Source organism: Cornus florida, unplaced genomic scaffold (assembly GCF_030987335.1).
Source record: "Cornus florida cultivar Cherokee Brave unplaced genomic scaffold, ASM3098733v1 CherokeeBrave_3.0.0_Hap2_Chr02, whole genome shotgun sequence".
NCBI classification, from domain to species: domain Eukaryota; kingdom Viridiplantae; phylum Streptophyta; class Magnoliopsida; order Cornales; family Cornaceae; genus Cornus; species Cornus florida.
Genome location: NW_026775572.1, coordinates 42,421,731 through 42,443,678, shown reverse-complemented (window position 1 = coordinate 42,443,678; position 21,948 = coordinate 42,421,731). Strand labels below are relative to the sequence as shown.

General features: G+C 35.7%; 2 protein-coding genes and 1 pseudogene across 2 annotated transcripts; 2 read left to right on the top strand and 1 right to left on the bottom strand.

The window, feature by feature from the left end:
- The first annotated feature begins 599 nt into the window (after window positions 1-599).
- On the top strand, window positions 600-12,587 carry LOC132296126 (uncharacterized). Its single transcript, XM_059794364.1, has 7 exons — window positions 600-672; window positions 1,381-1,528; window positions 9,969-10,300; window positions 10,454-10,650; window positions 10,718-10,902; window positions 11,039-11,996; window positions 12,489-12,587. The coding sequence occupies exons 1-7, from the start codon at window positions 600-602 to the stop codon at window positions 12,585-12,587; spliced, it is 1,992 nt and encodes a 663-aa protein (XP_059650347.1).
- A 966-nt stretch (window positions 12,588-13,553) lies between these two features.
- On the top strand, window positions 13,554-16,671 carry LOC132294782 (protein SPIRAL1-like 1; annotated as a pseudogene).
- A 1,744-nt stretch (window positions 16,672-18,415) lies between these two features.
- On the bottom strand, window positions 18,416-21,676 carry LOC132296125 (MDIS1-interacting receptor like kinase 2-like; the record flags this gene model as incomplete). The annotated part of the gene is made up of 2 exons (XM_059794363.1): window positions 18,416-18,956; window positions 19,048-21,676. Coding segments are annotated over 2 exons (2,937 nt in total), but the record flags the coding sequence as incomplete, so codon positions are not given.
- Window positions 21,677-21,948: the final 272 nt, after the last annotated feature.

Below are 21,948 nucleotides of genomic sequence, written 5' to 3'. Positions count from 1 at the left end.
CATGTCCTTTCATATTTTAAAATATAAATAAATTTATCATTTATATATATATATATATGCACACATATATCATTAGGGCAAATCTGTTTTAGGGCAAATCATTTCAGCCTCTCTGCCTCCATTGCTATCCCCGCAACTGCAAACTACAAGAATCAGAAGTTCAAAACCCATATATTATAGTTTATCTATCTGCTGCAAGAATCAAAAGTTCAAAACCCATATGGGTATATCATTGTCAAAAAATCAAAACCATATCTTTCTGTTTCCATTGCCAGCTGTTCTAGTTCGGGTTCGCCGTTCGCAAGCTTCAGCCGCTATTCCAGTTCGGGTTCAACAAGTGACCTTTGATTCCGGCGAAAGCCAAGCTGCATTCCGAGCTCCTGTGAACTGATCGACAGCAAGCTTCACGGCCTGCTTGCCTTCTCCGGTGACAAATCAGTGAACTCATCGACTTGCATTCGACTACAGTGAACAAAACAACGAGCTCTGTTTCAGTTTTATGAGCTCACTGTTGCGTTTTTGCAACGGTGGGCCTAGGTAACGTGGACACGTTGCCGAACTGAAGTGGGTTTCGCTGAAGAAGAACGCACGGAACTGACATGGGTTTTGCAGAAGCTTGGAGCTCACCGGAACTGGCCGGAGTGGAATTCACCGGAACTGGGTATAGTCTTGGTAGGAAATACTGATAAACATTACCTTTAAATAATAATTAGAGAGAGAAAGAGAGCCAAACAGAATGATACAGACAAAAGTAAGTCATCATTTTTCAATAATAATACAGCTCATTACTATTGTAACAAAAATCAACCTCGTGATTAATGATGAAATCGAGACAAGATCCAGAAAAGCCCAGAAGGTGATGATCGATCACTGATCACAGTTTTAGAGAGAGATAGAGGGAGAGATCTGAAATAGTAATGGGTACTGTTTTGTTTTTTCTTTTTATTGGTTTCTCTATTAGAAATATATATTTCTTCTAATTCTATTTAATTGTCCTTGCAAATGCCTTCCCAATGACTCTGCAGATGTATCGAACTGTTAAAACCACTGACAAACCTGCCGCTTCCTCAGGTATGTAATTCGTATAGATTTGACTTTGCTTTCAGCTTTTCTTTCGTTTTTATCTTTTTCTTAGCAAACTTAGTTTAAATTGTTTTAATAATTAAACTCACTAATTATTTCATAATTTTGTACAATATAAATTAAAACCCATTTGGATTTGGAAAATCCAATTCTATCCCATTCTACAATTTAATCCCCATTGATTTTGTTAACATCATACATATATATATGTAATAGACTTCTATATATATATACACACACACACACATGCATTGCATAGAAATTAATCAATGGATATTTTTTTGATTGTTCTTGAAGGCCATTCAGATGGGTCAGGAGAGGAAGAAATCTCCCCAGTAGCCGGTGCAACGGATCTAGCCGGCTTCCATCGATTTATTGATCAAAGTGGGCCGTCTGATGGATCTTCACAGCAAGAAACAGACTACCTGTGGAGTAACTCTTCAAGGTGTGTGTAATGTGTATATACATTTCTCTCTCACGCACTTGCAAAAGCAACACTTGCACAATAGGTATATTAAAGAAGTTATTGTCTTATACAAAATTTATGTTATATATATATATTGAAAGGTTAAGCAATTGTATGTTGTATTGTCTGCAAATAAGTTAAGCCCCATTGTTAGACATTAATGATTCAATACATGATTCTCAAATGCAACAATTGCACAATACCCATATAATTGAAGCGGACATGTAGAGAGAGAGAGAGAGAGAGAGGAATTGGGTTTAGGGGTGGGGGTCCTTAAATGCACAATTGGTGAGGGCCTTTTATGCACAAATGGTGAGGGACAAAATGGAAAACAAAAGGGTAAAATGGGGTTTTCAATTTTAAAAGTGGTAAGAGGGACTAGTTATGCACATTTTTTTAATTTTGTGGATTTGCATGTATTTTTTCGAAAATTAGGGACTAGTTTTGCACAAAGTCTAAATATCAAGGGGGTTTTCTGCACTTTAACTGTACAAAAACAAATTAAAATGACAAGGAAAGCTTCTTCGTCCTCTTCTTACGTTATTAATCTAGACATAGACTTTGGGCGTCGTTGATCTTTAATATTAGGACAATGCTACTCCAACTTAATAGTCAAGCTCAATTGCTTGACCAAATAATTTGTCACCACTAAATGCATTAAAATTAATTATTAAAGATCATTAAAGTGGCCCACTTTGAATCACAGAAAGTTGAAAATAGTTGGTTCAAACAATTAGACTTCACTATTCCCTTAGAAAATTATTTCCCATGATGCTATGTGGTGTAGTCGATCTGGGGTGTTGTAGGTTGAAAATAGTAACAATTGCGATTTAAGGCCACCTAAAGACTGGCAGTTGTGTTTATTTAATTTATTTATTTTATGTATAAATATGTATGAAATGCGAGATAAGAATGAAGAAAGGATAAGTAAAACAAACTAGAATGATGAGCATTTCTTCTTCGACCGTCTCTTCTATCATATTCTGGGCATGCTTGTTCATGATTTGGATTATCATGTTTTCACCTCCACTGTTTGCCAGAAAATTTTTCTTTATTCCTGGCAGCTGTAAGTACTCTCTCTCTCTCTCTCATATTCACTTTATTTTTATATATTTTTATGTTTTGCAGACGAAGATAGTAAAAGTGGCAGAAGAATAAGTGAGCCTCGTCTGCCTCCAGCTAGCATAGAGCCATAGAAGTATAGTCAGTTAAACAACGAAAGCAGAGCTGGTTCACATGTAAAAAATCTAAGATACATATTGTGAGTCGTACGCAGCGAAAATAATTTAGAAAGTTTTTGTTTGTTCAAGAAAACAGATCTTCCTTAACTTTGTTTATTTTATGTTTTAACACGTAAACAGTTAATTACATGTAGATAAAATAATGCAGAGTATAAAGTTAGAAATGACACCAAGATTTTAGCGAGAAAACCCAAGTTGATAAAATACGTCAACTGTTATGGGAAAAATCTCATAGACTGTGTAATTCAAAATAAACCAATCCACTATGCTTGAAACAAAGTATACCGAATTTTGACTCTGGCTCACACCCTATCGTTCTACATCACACCAATCGCTGACGATCCTTTGACTTTGCGACTCCTCGTCCAACAGCAACTTAATCTCAGACTGACACTTGATATTTGTAGAAGAGTAGCAAGTAGATCAGATAACACTGCACGAATGCTCTAATCCTTTCAAAGTGTGATTGCGCTTACTTCTGTTCTTCAATTGTCTGAATGATTTAGAAGAAGATCTGATTCATCTGATCGTTGTAAATGTAATAGTATGATCACGATCAGGATTCGAACTACACAACTCTAACCTAACTAGGTGAATATGTGTATGTTCTAGGAAGACTATAGAAAAATCAACTTTGATTTTCTGAGAGGGATTTTCTTCCTAAGGCTCTGTATGATATATGAATAACGATTAAAAGCCATCTTTTAAACCTTGTGTATGACATGGTTTATATAGAGGTTTGCAAAGTCATATTCCTTCATAAAATAAAGGAAATCTCGATGGAATCAAAAAGGGATTCAGCAGAACAAGGTAACTTGTAAACCTGTTGCACTCAGGACTTGTGGAACCGGTTCCCATTCTTGCTACCGGTTCCCACTCTTGCTACCGGTTCCCACTTAGCAGAAAGTTATCTTTGAGGTGTAGCTTCTGGAACCGGTTCCAAATCTTGAATCGGTTCCCACTTGACAGACTCCAGCCTAAACTTGGATTGTCTGTATTTTGGTAACTCTGAAAATATACCATGTATATTTTTGTGTCCTAAGTGGGAAACAATGTATAAATCGTACTTCTTGCCTTTTCAACGATCAACAAAACTTTCCTCATCCGTCAACCTCTGAATTCCGTAGTCGATGTCAAGTTTGATAAAGTAAGTGACAGTACAACTCAACTAGGACTGTTTTGTTACCAAAATATGCTAATTTACAAAAATATATCTCACACATATATATTGAGATTTGAGAGCGTGTATTATATGCATGGTTTTGTTTTATACATTTAGTCAAACTAATAATGTGTCCAATGCATGAGACTATGGTATTCGACTCAATTTGAATTTTCTTTTCAACTCTTATGTAGGGAACTGTGATAATAAATTGGTATATAATTTAATCCTAAGAGCCCAATTGGTTCTGAGCTTTGAGTTGCTAGCTTAATTAATTCATTTATCCAAAGTCAATGTCTTTATATTTATCCTCGACTCTTTTGCTTTTTATTTTTATTTTTCTATTTCTTTATCTTGGCAAAATTACAAATCCACCCACTAACTTGAATCTTCAAGTGGTGAAGTCATCTAAAATATCCTACTATAGATCCAGGAATTTTTTTACCATGAGATTATATCTAGTTGGTTTTTCATGACTTGATCACACTTTGAAATATAGTAGCTCTCTAGTAAAATTTTGTATTTAGAAGTGACATTCTTCATAACATATTTCAAAGAAAAAAATTCAATCAAAAAGATTCTTTTATTATTTCAAACTTAAATTAAATGACGACTTATGTGTTTGCTTAATTAATTAATCTCTTTTTTGAAATTTCAATATTATACCTCCATATATAATATTAATAATTACATTGTAATTTCCAAGACCAATTTAGAGAAGTAATATTTTTTTACATTGATCATCGGGAATGGACATTCCAAGAAATTGAACTTTGTTTTCAATTTTTATTTTCAAGGCATTGAACTTTGTCTGCAACTATTATATTGTATTTATGCAAGAATTTCACATCGCTTATACATAACTTTATATATATATATATATTCTGTAATTCAACTTTATTAACCAGAAAAAGGAATATACAAAAAGATTGCAAGGCCCAACGGCCAACAAAAGCCAAAAGCTAACCCAAAAACAAGATCATTCCCAAAAGAAAGAATCAGTTACTATAGTAGAAAACTTCTTAGACTTCTAGGAGATAGCACCACTCCTAGGCAAACTCCAAGCAGATATTGACTTTGACATTTTTAAATTCAACTGCGAAGGCTATGTTTGGCCTAGCACAATTCATTGCACAAGACTGGCCAATTATTTGAGAACAAGTTGAGTTGCACTGCTGCCATCATTGAGCATTAGCTTTAAGCTAGATATAAGGAGTGGAATTTGATTTCACCTCTCTTCCTCTCAAATCTGTTGATGATCTTCTTCAGAATGTACTCAATAGGCATGAGTAAACATAAATGCAAAGAGCAGAGAACTTGCTATTCCCATGTTCAACCCCCACTATTTTGAACATTTTCTGACAAAATCAACATTTGCAGCCATATATTCAAGAGAATATGGTATACTTTATTTGTCTTTTATCGTTAATAAAATCTTCATCAACTTAAGTTAATTGTGTTGAATTGAGTCCAAACAATGCCACACCACCATATAGGAGGAAGACCATATATCTTCAAATTGTGGGAAAAAATGATTATGATAAATCACGTAAATAACTTGCACTTACATATATGGCCGAAATATAATTTTTAGCAAAACCTGGATCATAGTTTGGCAACACTTCTTAAAGATAGTCCAAGTCTCTCATAAGGTGTAAGGGATAATGACAGTTCTATCTCCAGGATTCAACCAAGCCTAGACTCGATCCAACCATAGTATATTTGCACGATACACTATTGGGTGCAACACTTAAATCTCTTTTCAGAATGCCCAAAAATATAAAATTAGAAGAGAGAACTTCTAAACATAGAGTTAAGAAAACTCAAGTATGAGATGTGATTGAACTTTCTCTATACTTCATCCACCTGTGATCCCTACTTTATTGAGGAAATTCATTTCTGTATTACACTTATCATGTATCTCATTATTGTAATGAAATGAACTCCGATAGGTCCATCATCAAATTAGATGCAATCAAATAGATTCATTGAGACTACCAAAAGTCTAGTGCAAAAACATCTCCTTCGTTCATACATGAACCACCATAATACATGTATATACATGTAAACACATTAAAAGCGTACCTGATTGTTTAAGGGGGAATGAATCAATATAATTTACTTTAATTACATAAAAATATATTTGAAATATATTATAATTATATTTTGAAACATTTTCCAACAACTCCAGCCCAAGTGCATGGGATGGCACTTGTTTTTGGAGGGCTTGAAGAACTAGTGGCATTATAATTCATTAGAAGGTAAAATCACAGAAATATTTTGGTGTTGAAGGTTGGCTTTCCATTTGAGGAGAGCTTTAGCTTCTTGAACAGAAGCAGAAGCTGAATTGGGTGAAGACAACAACACAACAAACAAGACTAAGGAAAACAAATGAGAGGACCTTCTCTAAGGTTGAAGACCCCATGGATTATGTTTGATGTGTTGCAAATGTTGGTTTAAAGCTCTTATTTATATACATCTTATGCTACAGGTCCAGGTCCCATACTATATATATTGGCTAAAACTACAAATCATACCATTGATCTATCAATATTTGTTCATTCTTTTGATCAGGAGATTGTTTCTTATAATTTTTTTGGATAGTAGAACCCATTCTGTCCAGTTTGGATGTATCTCATAAAAAATATTGTGATGTGTGAAAATTATTTCAATTTTTTTATGTAGTACTTCCCAAATAAAACGAAATAAAATTTACCGTTCACATAAAGAGTTTTTCTTTCTATTTTTCCCTTTCTATTCCACGGCATGGTGGTTCTGTTACTGTTTTCAGTATATTTTGTGCTTAAAAGAGTGCGGTCAACTTAAAAGATAGTTAAGGCTCCGGATTAGTGTGATTTTTTGGGAATTGTGTTTGACTGGGGATTGTGTGAAACGTTGATGATGAAGACAATATATATATATATATATCTAAAGACTTCTTAAGAGTGATAAAATAACTATGGAGCACACCATATTACGAAGTCAATGATGTGTGATCAGAACTTCCCAATGTCAGTAGAAAGTAAAATTTAGTATGCGGATATTCAAATTAAGATTTAACCTTTGATTTTCTTGAAGATTTATAATATCATTTTTTTGTTGAATGATAAAACGTTGACTTTTTTAATCTACTTCCAAGTTCGAACATGTGAGGCTATTTTGCTAAGCTAAAGAGTAAAGACCCTTTATTTTATGCTAATACTTTGATTTAGAATAGCAGAACTAAGCCACACATTTTTTTCATTAGCAAGAAAAATAAGCCATACATTATTCATATATATCATGCTTAAATATAGTATTACTACAACACCCTCCTCTGTTCAGTTCTTCATTGGAGCCATATAACAAAACAGATTAAAATGATAAGGAAAGCTTCTTGGACCTCTTCTTATATCATTAATTTAGGCGTCTAAATTTGGGTGTTGGTCTCTAATACTAGGATAAAGCACGCTATTCTAAATTAATAGTCAAACTCAATTGTTTGAACGAATCATTTGTCATCATTGAGTGCATTAGAATAAATTATTAAAGATCATCAAACCCATTCACTTCAAAAAAAAAAAAGTTGCAAATCAGTCGGTCAAACAATTATACTTGACCATTCCCTTTAAAAATAATTTTTCTCGATTCTCTAGCATGTAGACTTGAGCATTGTAAGTTGAAAATAAGCTTTCTTTTCCAAAACTTTTTTATTTGTATTGGAGACAAGTTATGCACATTAAATACTACGGAGATTGGTTAGTAAATCACAGATAATCATGTTCACATGTTTGTGATGTGAATAGTAGTGATTTGTAAAAATATCTAAGATTCATATACTGAGATGTAATATTTTTAACCATTGATTATCCAGAATGAACATTTCAAGGAATTGAATTTTGTCTGCAACTTGACTGTTGTGCTTATTATATCGTTTATATGCAACATCTTTACGTCGTTTATACAATAATGTTATATTACTTGTGTAACAATTATATTATATTGCTTATGCAACAATTAATTTTTATTTATATGTTACACTAATAAACTACATGCACTACGTAATCAAAGCGAAAGTTCCCTCCACATAAGGAATATGAATTCTTTTATTTAAAAGTTTCATTCGATGAACTCAAGAGCATAAATGATAACTTAAATTTTAAGTTTGAATCAAATGTTTTATAATTTAGAGTTTGCGCTATAATAAGATATCTCTCAAGCTACTCAATTTAAGTTATAATTTCACCCTCATTTACTATAAAAAATACTTTTTATGTTTCCTTTATTAAAGGTAGTATAACTATTATCTCACTAAAATGGGGAGAAAATATTTAACTGTGAGACATTTATGAGGGTGGAAATGTCATTCATCGCACAACTATTATTTCCATCTCTTGACTCTATTCACCATTTCATTAAAAATAACTTAGTTGTCACAAAAATAACAAATCAATATATATATATATATATATATATATATATATATATATTTCAAGTGATATCTGCCTCATTATTCTGAGTCGAATTCTTAAATAAATATATTCAGTTACAAAAATAAAAGGTCCAAGATTTTAGTGTGAAAGTAGTATGTGCATTATTTGTAATAATAACAAAAAAAGAAAAGTTTCTCTGTAAATGGACAAATGGTGTGAAAATGTGAGTGTGATTTATCTCTTGAAAAAACAAAAAAGTAAAATGGTGTGTGGCAATGTGAGTGTAATTTATCTGTTTTGTTTACTAAAAAAAGAAAGAAAAAAAAAAAGGAACAAAATTTAATTCTTCTAAGCTAAAACTGTTTTCGCAATGGACCTGAATCTTAAAGTTAATTATTCTGTACACATCATTGAATATTGAAAATTTAACACAAATTTACATACTCCATATTAAAAAGGCTTTTTTATTTTTATTTTTAATTTTGCTGTGATTCATTTTAAATGGGGAGAAGATATTAAGTGCATCAGCGAGCACATATTGTGCACGGTACGACTCCCAATTTCTACTCCGGCGGTTGCCTTTTAATCCTTCGGCAATAGAGAGAGACAAAACCTCCTTTAACTCCAACTCCACAACAGTGTCACTCTTCTCCACCAGTTCCGATCTGAAGAACGAAGGTATAGAAACCCTAACCCTAAAATCATCTTTATCTAATCACTCGCATCTAACATTTACGGTTTCAATCATCATACTGAGCGGCTAGTTTCTCACCTTAACCATTCTTCGACCGTTGCTGAATTCACACTTTTTTTCAACACATCCTTCACTGTTTTAAGAGAAAATTAAACTAAAATAAAAAAAATTGCTATAGATCGAGACCGAATTACATTTCTCTGATTTTGATACAATCTATATGGTTTGTATGTGTCACCATCCAAACTATAGATGGATAGAAAAGAAGAAAAAATAAGAAACGCATTTAATTTTATGCATTCACATTTGGGTGACGAAAATGGTTCTGTTATATACCGTGTATTACTGGAACTAATTACTGCAGCTGGGAATTGCTTCACTTCATTGTGATTTTGCGCGACTTGTGTTAACAAAACAGTCTTGATGTGGATTAATCCTAAAATTATATTATGTTTAGTCATAGAATTGTCACTTTGAAATATATTTCTTATCATTTTGTTTGTTTGTTTTTATTTTTATTATTAAATGTGATTCCTATTTTCGCATTCTTAATCATAATCTTTTGTTTTATTATTAAATGCGATTCCTATTTTCCCATATTCATGTTGTTACGATTGAATGCCCATAGAAGGAGTAATCACATAGGACGTATACGGGTAGAAGGTGTGGAGTTGTGGAGGGAGGAAGAGGTGCGTAGCGGGATCGTTTCTTTTTATTAGAAGCTTTATACAGAACCTTTAGGTTGGCTACCTAAGCTTGACGGTCTTCCTTTTGAGGCTATTTCTGAGATGGAGAGAGAGGAGCCTAGAGCTTCCTTTTACTGAAGAAGAAGTTCTAAAGGCCTTATCTAGTTGCAATGGGGCTAAAGCCCCGGGTCTGATGGGTTTACTATGCGTTTTTTATTGGAAAGTTGGGCGGTTGTGAAAAATGAAGTGATGAGCACCTTTCAGGAGTTTCATTCTACAGGTGTATTTGAGAAATCGCTTAATGCATCATTTATTGTCCTCATCCCTAAGAAGGGAAACGCTTCAGATATTAAGGATTTTCGTCCTATTAGCTTAGTGGGTTGTATTTACAAACTCATAGCTAAGGTGTTTGCTCAAAGAATGCGAGGAGTTATGGATGGGATTATTTCAGATTCCCAGAATGCCTTTGTTGGAGGTAGGCAAATTCTTGATTCAGTTCTTATTGCCGATGAATGTGTGGATTCAAGGTTGCGTAATGGTGTTCCTGGAGTTCTGTGTAAACTTGATATTGAGAAAGCTTATGATCATGTTAATTGGAATTTCCTTCTCTATTTGCTTCAAAGAATGGGGTTTGGAAGTAGATGGAGGACATGGATTCAGACATGTTTGTCGTCTGTTAAGTTCTCAATTCTTGTGAATGGTTCTCCAGCTGGCTTTTTTGGGTGCTCTCGGGGTGTAAGACAATGTGATCCATTGTCATCTTTTCTTTTTCTTATTGTTATGAAGGGCTTAAGCAAACTTATGCGTCGTGCAGAGAATCTTGGTCTCATCAAGGGATTTCGGGTGGGAAGAGATATTGCAAATCAAGTGGAGATTTCTCATTTGTTATTTGCAGATGACACTCTGGTTTTTTGTGATGCTAAAAGAAGTGTCCTAACTTAGATATTTGAGATGCATTCTGGCTTGCTTTTAGGCAGTTTCCGGGCTAAAGGTTAAAGTGGCCAAGAGTGTGCTTGTTCTGGTCAGGAATGTACAGGACCTCTCTTCTCTAGTTACAGTTCTTGGGTGTAGGGTGAGTTCCTTTCCTATCCCTTATTTGGGATTGCCCCTAAGGGTTTCTCCCAGATTAGTGGGGAGTTGGGATTCTGTGATTGATAGGTATGCAAAGAGGTTGGCAAGTTGAGAAGCAATATTTATCAAAGGGGGGTAAAGTTACTCTTATCAAAAGCACTTTATTATGCCTTCCCACTTATTTTCTTTCTATGTTCCAAATTTCATGCTCCGTTGCTGATAGAATTGAACAAATTCAAAGGAATTTTCTTTGGGGAGGAAGGGGAGAAGAGTTCAAGTATCACCTTGTTAGATGGGAGCAAGTTTGCAAGCCTATAAAACTGGGGGGTCTCGGTATTAGACGATTAATTCCTTTTAATCAAGCTCTTTTGGGCAAATGGTTGTGGAGATACGGGAAGGAAAGTCACCGCCCTTGGCGTAGATTAGTTTCCTGTAGGTATGGGGATGATGTTGGTGGATGGACTACACGTCCGGTTTCTATTGCGGTTGGAGTTGGGGCTTGGAAATTTATTCGGAAAGGATGGGATGCCTTTTCTCCTAATGTTAGATTCAGAGTTCGTGATGGCAGTCGCGTTCGTTTTTGGGAAGATCTTTGGTGTGGGAATCAGCCTTTATGTCGTACTTTCCCCAGATTATTTAGTATTGCTGCTGATAGACATGCCACCGTAGCTAACTGTTATCAGCTTGATAATAGTAGAATTACGTGGAATGTTCTTTTTCGGCGTTCTTTTCAGGATTGGGAGCTAGAAGATGTGAGCATTTTTCTGGATCAATTGTATCGGCAGGAAGGAATTGGCAGGGGTTATGACAATTTGACTTGGATTCCCTCTTCTCACGGTCGTTTTGAAGTAAGGTCTTTGTTCTTATGTATGTCTAATTTTGCATCCTATGATTTTCCATGGAAGACTATATGGCGCTCTATGGCTCCTATTAGGGTGGCTTTTTTTGTATGGACCACCGTTTGGGGTAAGATTTTGACGATCGATAATTCGAGGAAAAGGGGAAATAATTTTGTTAATTGGTGTTGCATATGTAAGCAGAACGGGGAGTCAGTCGATCATCTCCTATTGCATTGTTCTGTAGTGCACGACTGCTGGAATCTTATTCTTGGGTTTTTTGGCATGTATTGGGTAATGCCACGTTCTACTAAGGAGCTAATTCATGCTTGGAGAGGTTGTCGTGTGAGTAGAAGTGTTCGTGATTATTGGAGATCTGTACCACATTGCATTTGGTGGTGCGTTTGGAGGGAGAGAAATAGTAGAATATTTGAAGGAAATGAGTCGTCTACAGCGACACTGAAACTTTTTATTATTCGTTCTCTCTTCAGTTATGTGAACAGAAGTTCTTGTTCCTCTTCTGATGATTTAATTTCTTTTTTGGATTCTTTGGGGCCTTAGTTCCCGGTTTCTCTTATGTCTATGGGACGCGTTCCCCTATTGAACGCCTTTTTTAATTTATTATTACTTATCAAAAAAAAAAAAAAAAAATGTTGTTACGATTGAGCCTACGAAAGCTATTTTCTCATGCACTTTTGCTCACTTCCCTCTAAAAATAGTAACATACTTTAAATAGCTTATTTGTGTTTGGTAGACAATGACATGATATTGTTCTTCTTGTACCAGTGCTTGCCATTTTTATTCAATATTTTGATTAATTTTGTTTTTTGTTGTTAGTGTGTTAGTTGTAAGAACACTTATAGGCATGCATTTATTGGTTCATCACCCATCATGGACAAGGCTCATCAAGGTGATTGTCCAAGCAAAGTCATTTGATTATCCCAAGATTTTTTCTTGTAGATCCATTAAGTGAGATAATTAGTTTTTAGGTGATCGAGGTAGTTCATGTAAGCTGTTTTTACGCACAATGGTTAAGGAGGTCTAATATTAGATCTCTAACATTTATTTTGTTTTTTATTTCTTTTAACTTTTGTTTTTTTATGTACTATAGAATGCCACTACAGATATAAGACTATATGTTGGGGGGTTTTTATTGTTATTTGAAATGTTGGAATTTGATTAAAATCAATATTTGCAAACAGTACATTGTAGTCAACGGCTCCAACAACTTTAGCACCCATTTAAGAAAACTTAAGTTTGACAGTAACTTAAGCTTGGAACTGTCCCTAAAAAGTTTTGAAATGGAAGAAAATAAGTTGTTGCAAGAAGAAAAAAAGTCAAAGTAATTAAAGAGTATCAAGTTAGAACTTATATTTTGGCCCATGATTATGCTTGGAGATATGCTAGAATTTGAGGAGTGTATACCTCACAACTTTTGTATGCTATAGTTATTTTGGTCCTTGCTTAGGCTTGGAGGTGGATCTTGCTTTGTGTTGGAAAGTTGGTGCCTTTTGTTGAACAAGTAAGGTTTAAATTGCAGAAATACAAGGTGCTACAAGTCTCAGAGTCAAAATGCCATCACAGCTCTGTATGACAGATGTAACTTGTATTTTATGTCTAATATTTTCCTACCAAGTTTTCAGAATGGCTTAACTTGTGCTAGCAAGGAAGCCGCTATGCTATGTTTATAATTTAGAAGTCTATTCAAGTAAAATCTGAAGGCATCTCTATGGACTTCTTTGTATGACAGATCATGCTTCTTCATGTTTATCTGGCATACAAACACCACATTAGACGGCATCTAGACGGACTTCTTCCATCATAATAGCTCTCCCTAATTCATTTCTTCTTGTCCTTTTGATGCTCACTTGCCTGCATATTTTTCTTTGACTTGTGGACAGTTTGGACAAAAGGTTGTTGACGAAGAAGTTGGACATGGGTCGTGGAGTCAGCAGTGGTGGGGGACAGAGTTTGCTAGGTTACTTGTTTGGGAGTGGAGAGGCTCCAAAACCGGCCCCAAGTATGCCCAACCTGCTCCAAACGAAGAGCAGCCTACTGCCATTTCTCAACCAGTTGACGTTAACAAGCAGATTCCTGCAGGCATACATAGTAACCCCGCAAACAACTACTTCCAGGCAGATGGCCAGAGCAACGGCAATTTCATCACGGTATGTTCCAAATAGGGATTACATTTTTTTTTGATTTTTGATTTTTGATTTTTGATTTTTGATTTTTTAACAACATAAAACAAAAGTTTCTATTTCTAATGCCAATCAAGTAAGGTTTTAGTCATTCCTGTGTATAGTGTTTCAATTAGGTTCACTAATCCTTTTACATGTCATGTATGTGAATCAGAAAAAGTAGGGTTGGAGCATCAGATATGTGCTTATTTCACCCATATCTTTTGTGTAATTCCATTTCTTCTTTGGGAAGAACTAGAAAAAGTATGGTTGGGTAACCAATATGAACCTATCATTTCTTTCTTTCTTTTTATTTATTTTATTGAACCATTATGGATGAAGTCATTCCAGAGTAGTGAACTAAATTCATGCACTTGGAATATGGAAGGGCCAAGAAAGGGATTTTATTTGTTAAAAATATTCAAGCTCTGCTAGGCCTGAAATGGAATTTTCTGTAGAAGCTGGACTTGTTTGGTATGTCTAGTTTATTGGTGGTAAATCAATCCTTGTACACATTTCAAACAAGCATTTGGTTGTAAAATAACCAAAGCTTTTTAACATTTCCCCCCACACTTAGCCGTGCTTTATTTCTATGATTTAACTTTCTCGTACAAGTATTCCGACAATTTATGGAGCCAATTGGTTGAGAATCGTGTATTTTGTGCCACCTTTACTTTCTTTTTAGGGGAATGAACTGATTAACATATGGTGTTATGCATGTGGAAATGCACAAGAAAGGCTCTACAGGCCACTGTTTTACAAGTCTCTGACAGAGGTGTCTGTTAGTTTTCTTAAAAGTGTTTGGCACATTAACATTATGACTTATGACCATCTTGGCATAGAGAGCATTCCAAAGGTGGTTAAAAAATACGGTACACATCAAAACAAGTGAAAAAAATTATTTGCCGTCTCAGGTTCAAGATTTAGAGCAGCCACTTTGTAGAATTTGATGTCAAATGTTAGAACACACTGGGTAGGTGAGACATACACTAGATAATGCACATGGGCTTCAAAGAAAGAACAACTAAATTGAAGATTTATCTGGATGAAATTGACAATGGAAGGACAAGTTAGAAGTTCAAAAATGAAATTATAATTCTAGTGCAATTGCAATTCTGTCCATATAGAAATTTGAATCAAAATTGATGGTTTTAATTTGAATATCCTAGAGCAAGCAGAAGCTTAAGAGTAGTCCGAGTTCGGTGCATTTGAGGAATGTTATTTCATATAGGGGTGTGGCAGTAACTTCACTCCTAACTACACCTGCTGTTCTAAGTGTTTTGGGGATTTAAAAACACTCTCTTCCCACATGTGGGCTGTATCTCCTAACTGCTTTCCCAGTGGCTTCAGCCCTCTAGTTCCGAGGTTGTGGATTTTATTTCTGTTATCGGATGATTCAAAATTAATGGAAGCATTGATGAAGTCCATTTACATTCTCAGTGAAGTGCGATTTCAATATCAAATTCATGCATATGGCTGAAAAGGAACAGGTTGAGACATAAATATATGAGTATTTGTAGACAATAAAGAGGAATAGTATATTCAGCCCGTCTTTTTGCATTAGTGTCTGCCTCGTAATTAGAATTGTTTGAAGCCATAGAGCAAGCAAATAGAACAAGAGACAATGGGATTGAGGATTTGAGTATGTTTTATTGTTCAACCTAGCTAGCTTCTATATGAAATTGGAGGATAGATTAGCAGCTTGTACGTATATGCTGGATGGAAAAGGAGTGTGTGTTATGGTTAATGCACATATATTAGATGGTGTGTAATTAGTTATATATATATACACAAGACAAACAATAGGAGTACATTGTGCACATATATACAAGCTGCTAATCTATCCTTTATATGTGCATTAACCATAATACACACTACTTTCCATCCAGCATAAATTTACAATCTGCTAATCTATCCACCAATTTCATATAGAAGCTAGCTAGGTTGAACAAAAAACGTACTCATATCCTCGATCCCGTTGTCTCTTGTTCTATTTGCTTGCTCTATGGCTTCAAACAATCCTCATTACTAGGCAGGCTCTAATGCAAAAGACGGGGTGAATTTACTCTTTTTCTTTATTATCTAAAAATACTCATATATGTATGTCTCACTTTGTTTTTGTCAATGATGAGGGGTAAAAATTACAATGATCACATTCATTACAATATATATATTTTTGTAATGATTGAATTAGTTCTCTCATGCATGCATTCTCCATGATATTCAACATTAATTAAGATGACAGTTTCATGCATATATGAAAATAGATACAAAATACCATGTAGCTGATATCAGCATGGCGGATAAGAAATTACCAACAGCAGAGTTGATGCGAAGATTGTGTTTTGATTCAAGTTTAGAAATTATTTTTGTCTGGTGCTTCTTATGATCAAAATCTGTGTCCGGTTTTTTGCATGTCTTCTAGTGTAGTTCTTCACCAAGACTCAATGATAAATGTTTAAACATGATTGATGCTTGTTTGGTTGCAGGATCGCCCCTCAACTAAGGTCCATGCTGTCCCTGGTGGTGGGTCTTCTCTGGGCTACCTCTTTGGTGGTGGTGGGAACTGAATATGGCTTCATATTTTCGTAATGATCAAATTGTTTATCAATTCCGTTTTACTTTTTTGGAAGAGGTATGCTTTTATGAACAATTAAAACTTGCTTAATCATGTGATGTACGTTAAGTTGGAGTGGTCATTGGTGGGAGAAGGTTGGGCAACTTATGCATTAAATTCAGCTGATATTCAATGCTAGATGGCTTAAACATAAACCTCAGTGACATAAAAGCAGTTACAGCTAAGAGGAGTTGCATTTCTAATGAATGTCTTTTTTTATCAATTGTTCATTTTTTTGTCCTGGAGAATGGAGATTGTTGCCTATTATTATCTCTCTATTTTTCCCTTTCTATTCCACGGGCATGGTTGTTAGCTGTTACTGTTTTCAGTATATATATATATATTTTGCTTAAAGAGTGCCGTCAGCTTTTAATATCAGTACAGCTCTAGATCAGTGTGATTGTTTGGGAATTGTGGTTGGCTGGGGATTCTATGATAGGTTGATGCTGAGGAAAAAATATATCTATATCTAAAGTGTGGTAAATAAAACAGGGTATACTTATTTTGTGTTTGGTTTAAAAATGACAAAAGATAGAAAAGGAATGGAAGGGATTTGTTGATTGTTGACGCTTAAAATAGTAATTTTGATACATTTCCAAAATTGGGAAGATTTAGAAGGAAATGATTATCCATTTTGTCCTTATAGAGAGGGTGATGAAAGTTGTAAAAGTTGGCGTGGGATTGATGTGACGGGTCAGGAATGGCTATATTTTAGGGATTTGGTGAGCGAGAAAGTGTGTGACGGATTGCCGATTTGGTGTGAGAGAAACATAGAGAAGAGGGTGCTATGGAATGTGTGACTTCATACCTTGCAACTCTACAAGCCAATCCAAAGAAGTTTTTGAACTCTTTTCCTTCAAACTTCTTCCGTAGTTCCAATTCAAGGCCATTAAGAGTTAACTTCACATTCTCAGTTTTTGCAATAGAGACATCAGACATGGCATTTGTGCCTTGCTCTTTTGAATCTGGAAATGAAAGTATCAACAGATTCCCTAGGAAGTTGACTCAACCTGGATAAATTGGTAATTGATACTTCTGATTTTGACTGATAAAATTGAATGTGAAGCTTCACTTCCAACTATTGCCAAGAATGGACTATGTTGGCTCGAAGATTTATATACCAAGTAAATAATCTCTTTTTTAACGAATTTGGAAATAATCTCATTTTTAACCAAGGGTTTGCACTAGCCTCCCCTTATTGTACTATAAATTGGCTAATAAGTTCGACCGTGGATTGATTTCCTTTTCCAGTACATAGGTCGGCCAACTCTCCTTGTGCTTAGGCAAAATTCTGCATGTTGGCTGTAATCAAGAATAACTAGTTGGGCTGATCCCTTGTCCCCTAGACACCACAGGTGTGGGTTTGGGATAGAGTATTTGCGTTCCTTCATCTTATATAATTGCCCCCAAAATTAGGAGATTCTTTTGGAGGAAGAAACTGTGGAGCCATTCTTGCTCTCAGTTGTTGGAGAGCTGGCTGTGGCGTGTTCTGTGAAATTGTGGCATGGGTGGTGGAATAAACAACTGATTTACTGTAGTCTTATCTGGAAATATATTAACTAGAGGATAGTTATCATGCCAAAGATGGGGTTGAGTAGGTGAAATCTCTATGGGTGAAGTGTTGTGTAGTTGAGATTGCACCTGTGGAAATGTGGACCCAAAAGAGTGTGTAGATGTAAGAAAATTCTCCTTCTATTGATGGAAAGTTTCTCTCACACCAAACACTCTGCCTCCTTCCTTTTTCTTCCTTCCTGTTTATAGTACCTTACGTGTTACCCTAATTTCCTTTCCTGGCTCTCAAAATGGAGGTTGATTGGCTTCTTTCCTTTGTGGGCTGGCCCGTTTGGGGATCCGTTCCTATTTTATTTTGGATTAAAATAGCTCAAGTGTGACAAACATATAGCTTTTTGTAATGATAAGATGGGATAAGATCACAATTTTCACAATTTAATCTTGGGTCAAAACAATAGTTAATCACTGAGTACCAACGTGCAAACTTATTTAGGTATATTGAGGACAATATTGAACAAACATGCTGATGACAATATATTGATATGAAGTTCATCTATATGCTGAATATAAAAATAAAAAAAATAAAAAAACACACTAAAATGCACAAAAGACGACAAAATATGTTGAGCAAACATTTCGATACTATAAGTAACTGTCCTTCCACGCTGTGTAACTGAGCTGGATGGTTCTAGGGAGGTGTTGTTAGGGTTGACAACAGCTGAGAGACATTGTGCATGGTCGGCCTAGATTGTGGATTGACATTTAAACATGCAATGGCCATGTTTATAATTGACATGAACACTTCTTGACGTTCGCTCGAGGGAAGTGAAAGGCGTTCGTCCAACACATCTTTCAACATTATGTTCTGATCCAGAGATGAAGATGATAGCGAGGTGATGAAATTGCCTGGATGCTTTCCTTTCATCACTTCCAGTGTCAATACCCCAAAGCTATACACATCGCACTTCTCAGTTACCTTCATTGTGAAGGCAAACTCTGCAAAGAAAAGTAAAATATGATTATGTATAATTGATCTACAGTACTATATATATATCAAATAGTTAGAATAACACAAAGCTACATTTACCTGGTGCAACATATCCGTAAGTGCCTGCAAATGTGCTCCAATTTGAGGAGTCTAGCTTCAAAAGCTTAGCAGTGCCAAAATCTGAAACATGTGCCTCATACTCGATGTCCAACAAAATATTGTTGCTTGATAGGTCCCTATGAACAATTGGTGGTGAGCAATCATGGTGCATGTAAGACACAGCATGAGCCACCCCCCTAATGATATTCACCCTTTGGGGCCAATCCAAATTTTCAGCCTCTGCATCTCTACTCAATATCGAGGCCAAGCTACCCTTTTCAAAGTACTCATAAACCAAAAATGAGTGTTGAGCATGTGAACAGAAACCATAAAGCTTCACAATGTTCCTATGTCGTATTTCTGTTAATGCCCTTACCTCGTTCAAAAACCCTTTATGATCTGCTGTCTCAGATAATGGGTGAAGTTTCTTCACAGCCACTGTACTGTCTGGTCGTAATTTTGCTTTGTAGACAGTTCCACATCCTCCTTTCCCAATGCAATACGAGGCATCAAAATCGTTGGTGGCTTTTAAAATTTCATCATACATTGCTCGACCATCAAAATTGGAAATTGAAAACAGATTGTTTTCATCCTGCAAGTCGCCTTGTTTGATTGGTGCTCTACTTGTTCTTCTTTCAAACATAATTAGGAGTCCAATGAATGCACCAAGAAGTAAAAGTGCTCCCACAAGAGGTAATACAATTTTAAGAACTAGTATGAGTTTGTGGCTTTCTTTCACAATATTGTGTTGGGCATTTTTGCAGGGTTTCAATCCAGTAACATTGCCACACAACCCCTTGTTCCCTTGTAATGCCTCTATGGTAGCATTTCTAAAGGCATTGTTGCTAGGAATGGGACCTTGAAACCCATTGTAGGATATGTCAACATACATCAACCCATGCATTTCTTCAAAAGACTCTGGAAGGAAACCAGAGAGGTTATTGTGGGAGAGATTTAGCACCTCCAAAATCTGTAAATTTTCAATTTGCGATGATATTTCTCCCATGAGAAAATTATGGCTCAAATCTAGCTCGGACAGGTGAGCTAACTTATACATCTGAAGTGGAATTTTTTGGCTAAAACGGTTGTAGCTCAAGTTCAAGTGATACAGCTGCAAGCATTTTTCTAGATTTCCCGGTATTGAACCACTCAATCTATTTATGGACAGGTCAAGATACAACAGATTAGCTAGTAATCCGACTTCTTTAGGTATACTACCAGAAAGTTGATTGTCATTCAAATCAAGCGTTAGCAAATCTAACTTCCCTAGTTCCTTTGGAATATCCCCAACTAATTGATTTGAAGAAAGATCAATTTGCTGAAGTTGAGATAAATTTCCCCACTCTGGTGGTATTCGTCCCGTGATACTATTCCTTGCCATCCTTAGGTCAGTTAATTGTGGGCACTGTACCCAACTATAAGAGATTTCACCAAAAAAACTGTTGTTACTTAAATCTAGGAAATGAAGATTTGGATAGACACCAAAAACTTTAGACACATCTCCAGTGAGCTGGTTTCCCTCAAGGCGCATTCTGAATAAGCTGGAACAGTTTCTCAAGCTTTTGGGGATTGGACCGGTAAGCTGGTTATTGTCTACCGTGAAATTTTCCAGTTTTCCGCTTTGGCAAATATTTTCAGGCAAATAGCCAGAAAAGTGATTCTCATCCATTTCCAGTACGGCCAACTTCTCTAGAATCCCAATTTCTTTTGGAATGGGACCGGAGAGTTGGTTGCTACTGAGGAACAAAAACTCCAAGTTGGTCAAATTTCCAAATGAAGCAGGAATTGAACCATTGAATCGGTTTACACTGAGTTCTAGATCTTGAAGAGACTTTAACTTCCCTAATTCTATAGGAATGGGACCGGAGAGTTGATTTTCAAAGAGAAGTAGTTCAGTCAGGGAGCTTAAATCACCTAAGGATGCTGGGACTGAGCCAGAAAGATTGTTTGTATAAAGGATCAGACTCTCAAGCGATTTCAGGTCTCCTATCTCTGGGGGAATGGGATGAGAGAGCTGATTTTGGAATAGGTACAACGAAGTTAGCTTATTCAAGTTCTCGAAAGTGGAAGGAATGGGACCTGTGAGAAGGTTGGTATCCATGTCAAGCTCGACAAGATTGAATAGATTTCCTATTTCTGAAGGAATGGAACCGGAGAGTTTGTTTTCATAGAGATACAAATAAGCCAAGTTGCTCAAACTGCCCAAAGAAGCGGGAATGGGACCCTCGAGATTGTTTGTGTACAAAGCAAGCTCATAAAGGGACTTTAGATTGCCTATTTCTTTAGGAATTGAGCCATTTAACTGATTTTGGAACAGGTGGAGGACCTGAAGATTTGTCAGATTTCCGATTTGTGGTGGGATTAGTCCGGAAAACTGATTGATGGCCAAATCAAAATAGATGAGTTTTGAGAGTTTACCAACTTGAGGTGGGATGGTACCATTAAGAACATTCATGCTGAGATCAATATATGCAAGATGAGGGAGGGACGAAAATGGAAAATCATAGAGCGTACCTTCAACACTTGAATTTGTGAGGTTCAGTCTCCTGACACTTCCATGAATACTGCAAGAAACTCCGGACCAAGTGCATGGGATGACACTTGTTTTTGGATGGCTTGAAGAACTGTGGCATTATAATTAGATGGAAAAATCCATGAATTTAGCACAGAATTGTTTTGGTGTTGAAGGCTGTCTTTCCATTTGAGGAGAGCTTTAGCTTCTTGAACAGAAGCAGAAGCTGAATTGGGTGAAGACAACAACACAAGAAACAAGGCTAAGGAAACAAATGAGAGGAACTTCTCTAAGGTTGGAGACCCCATGGTTTATGTTTGATATGTAGCAATGCTGATTTAAAGCTCTTATTTATATACATTTTATTCCCATACTATTTTGGCTATAAT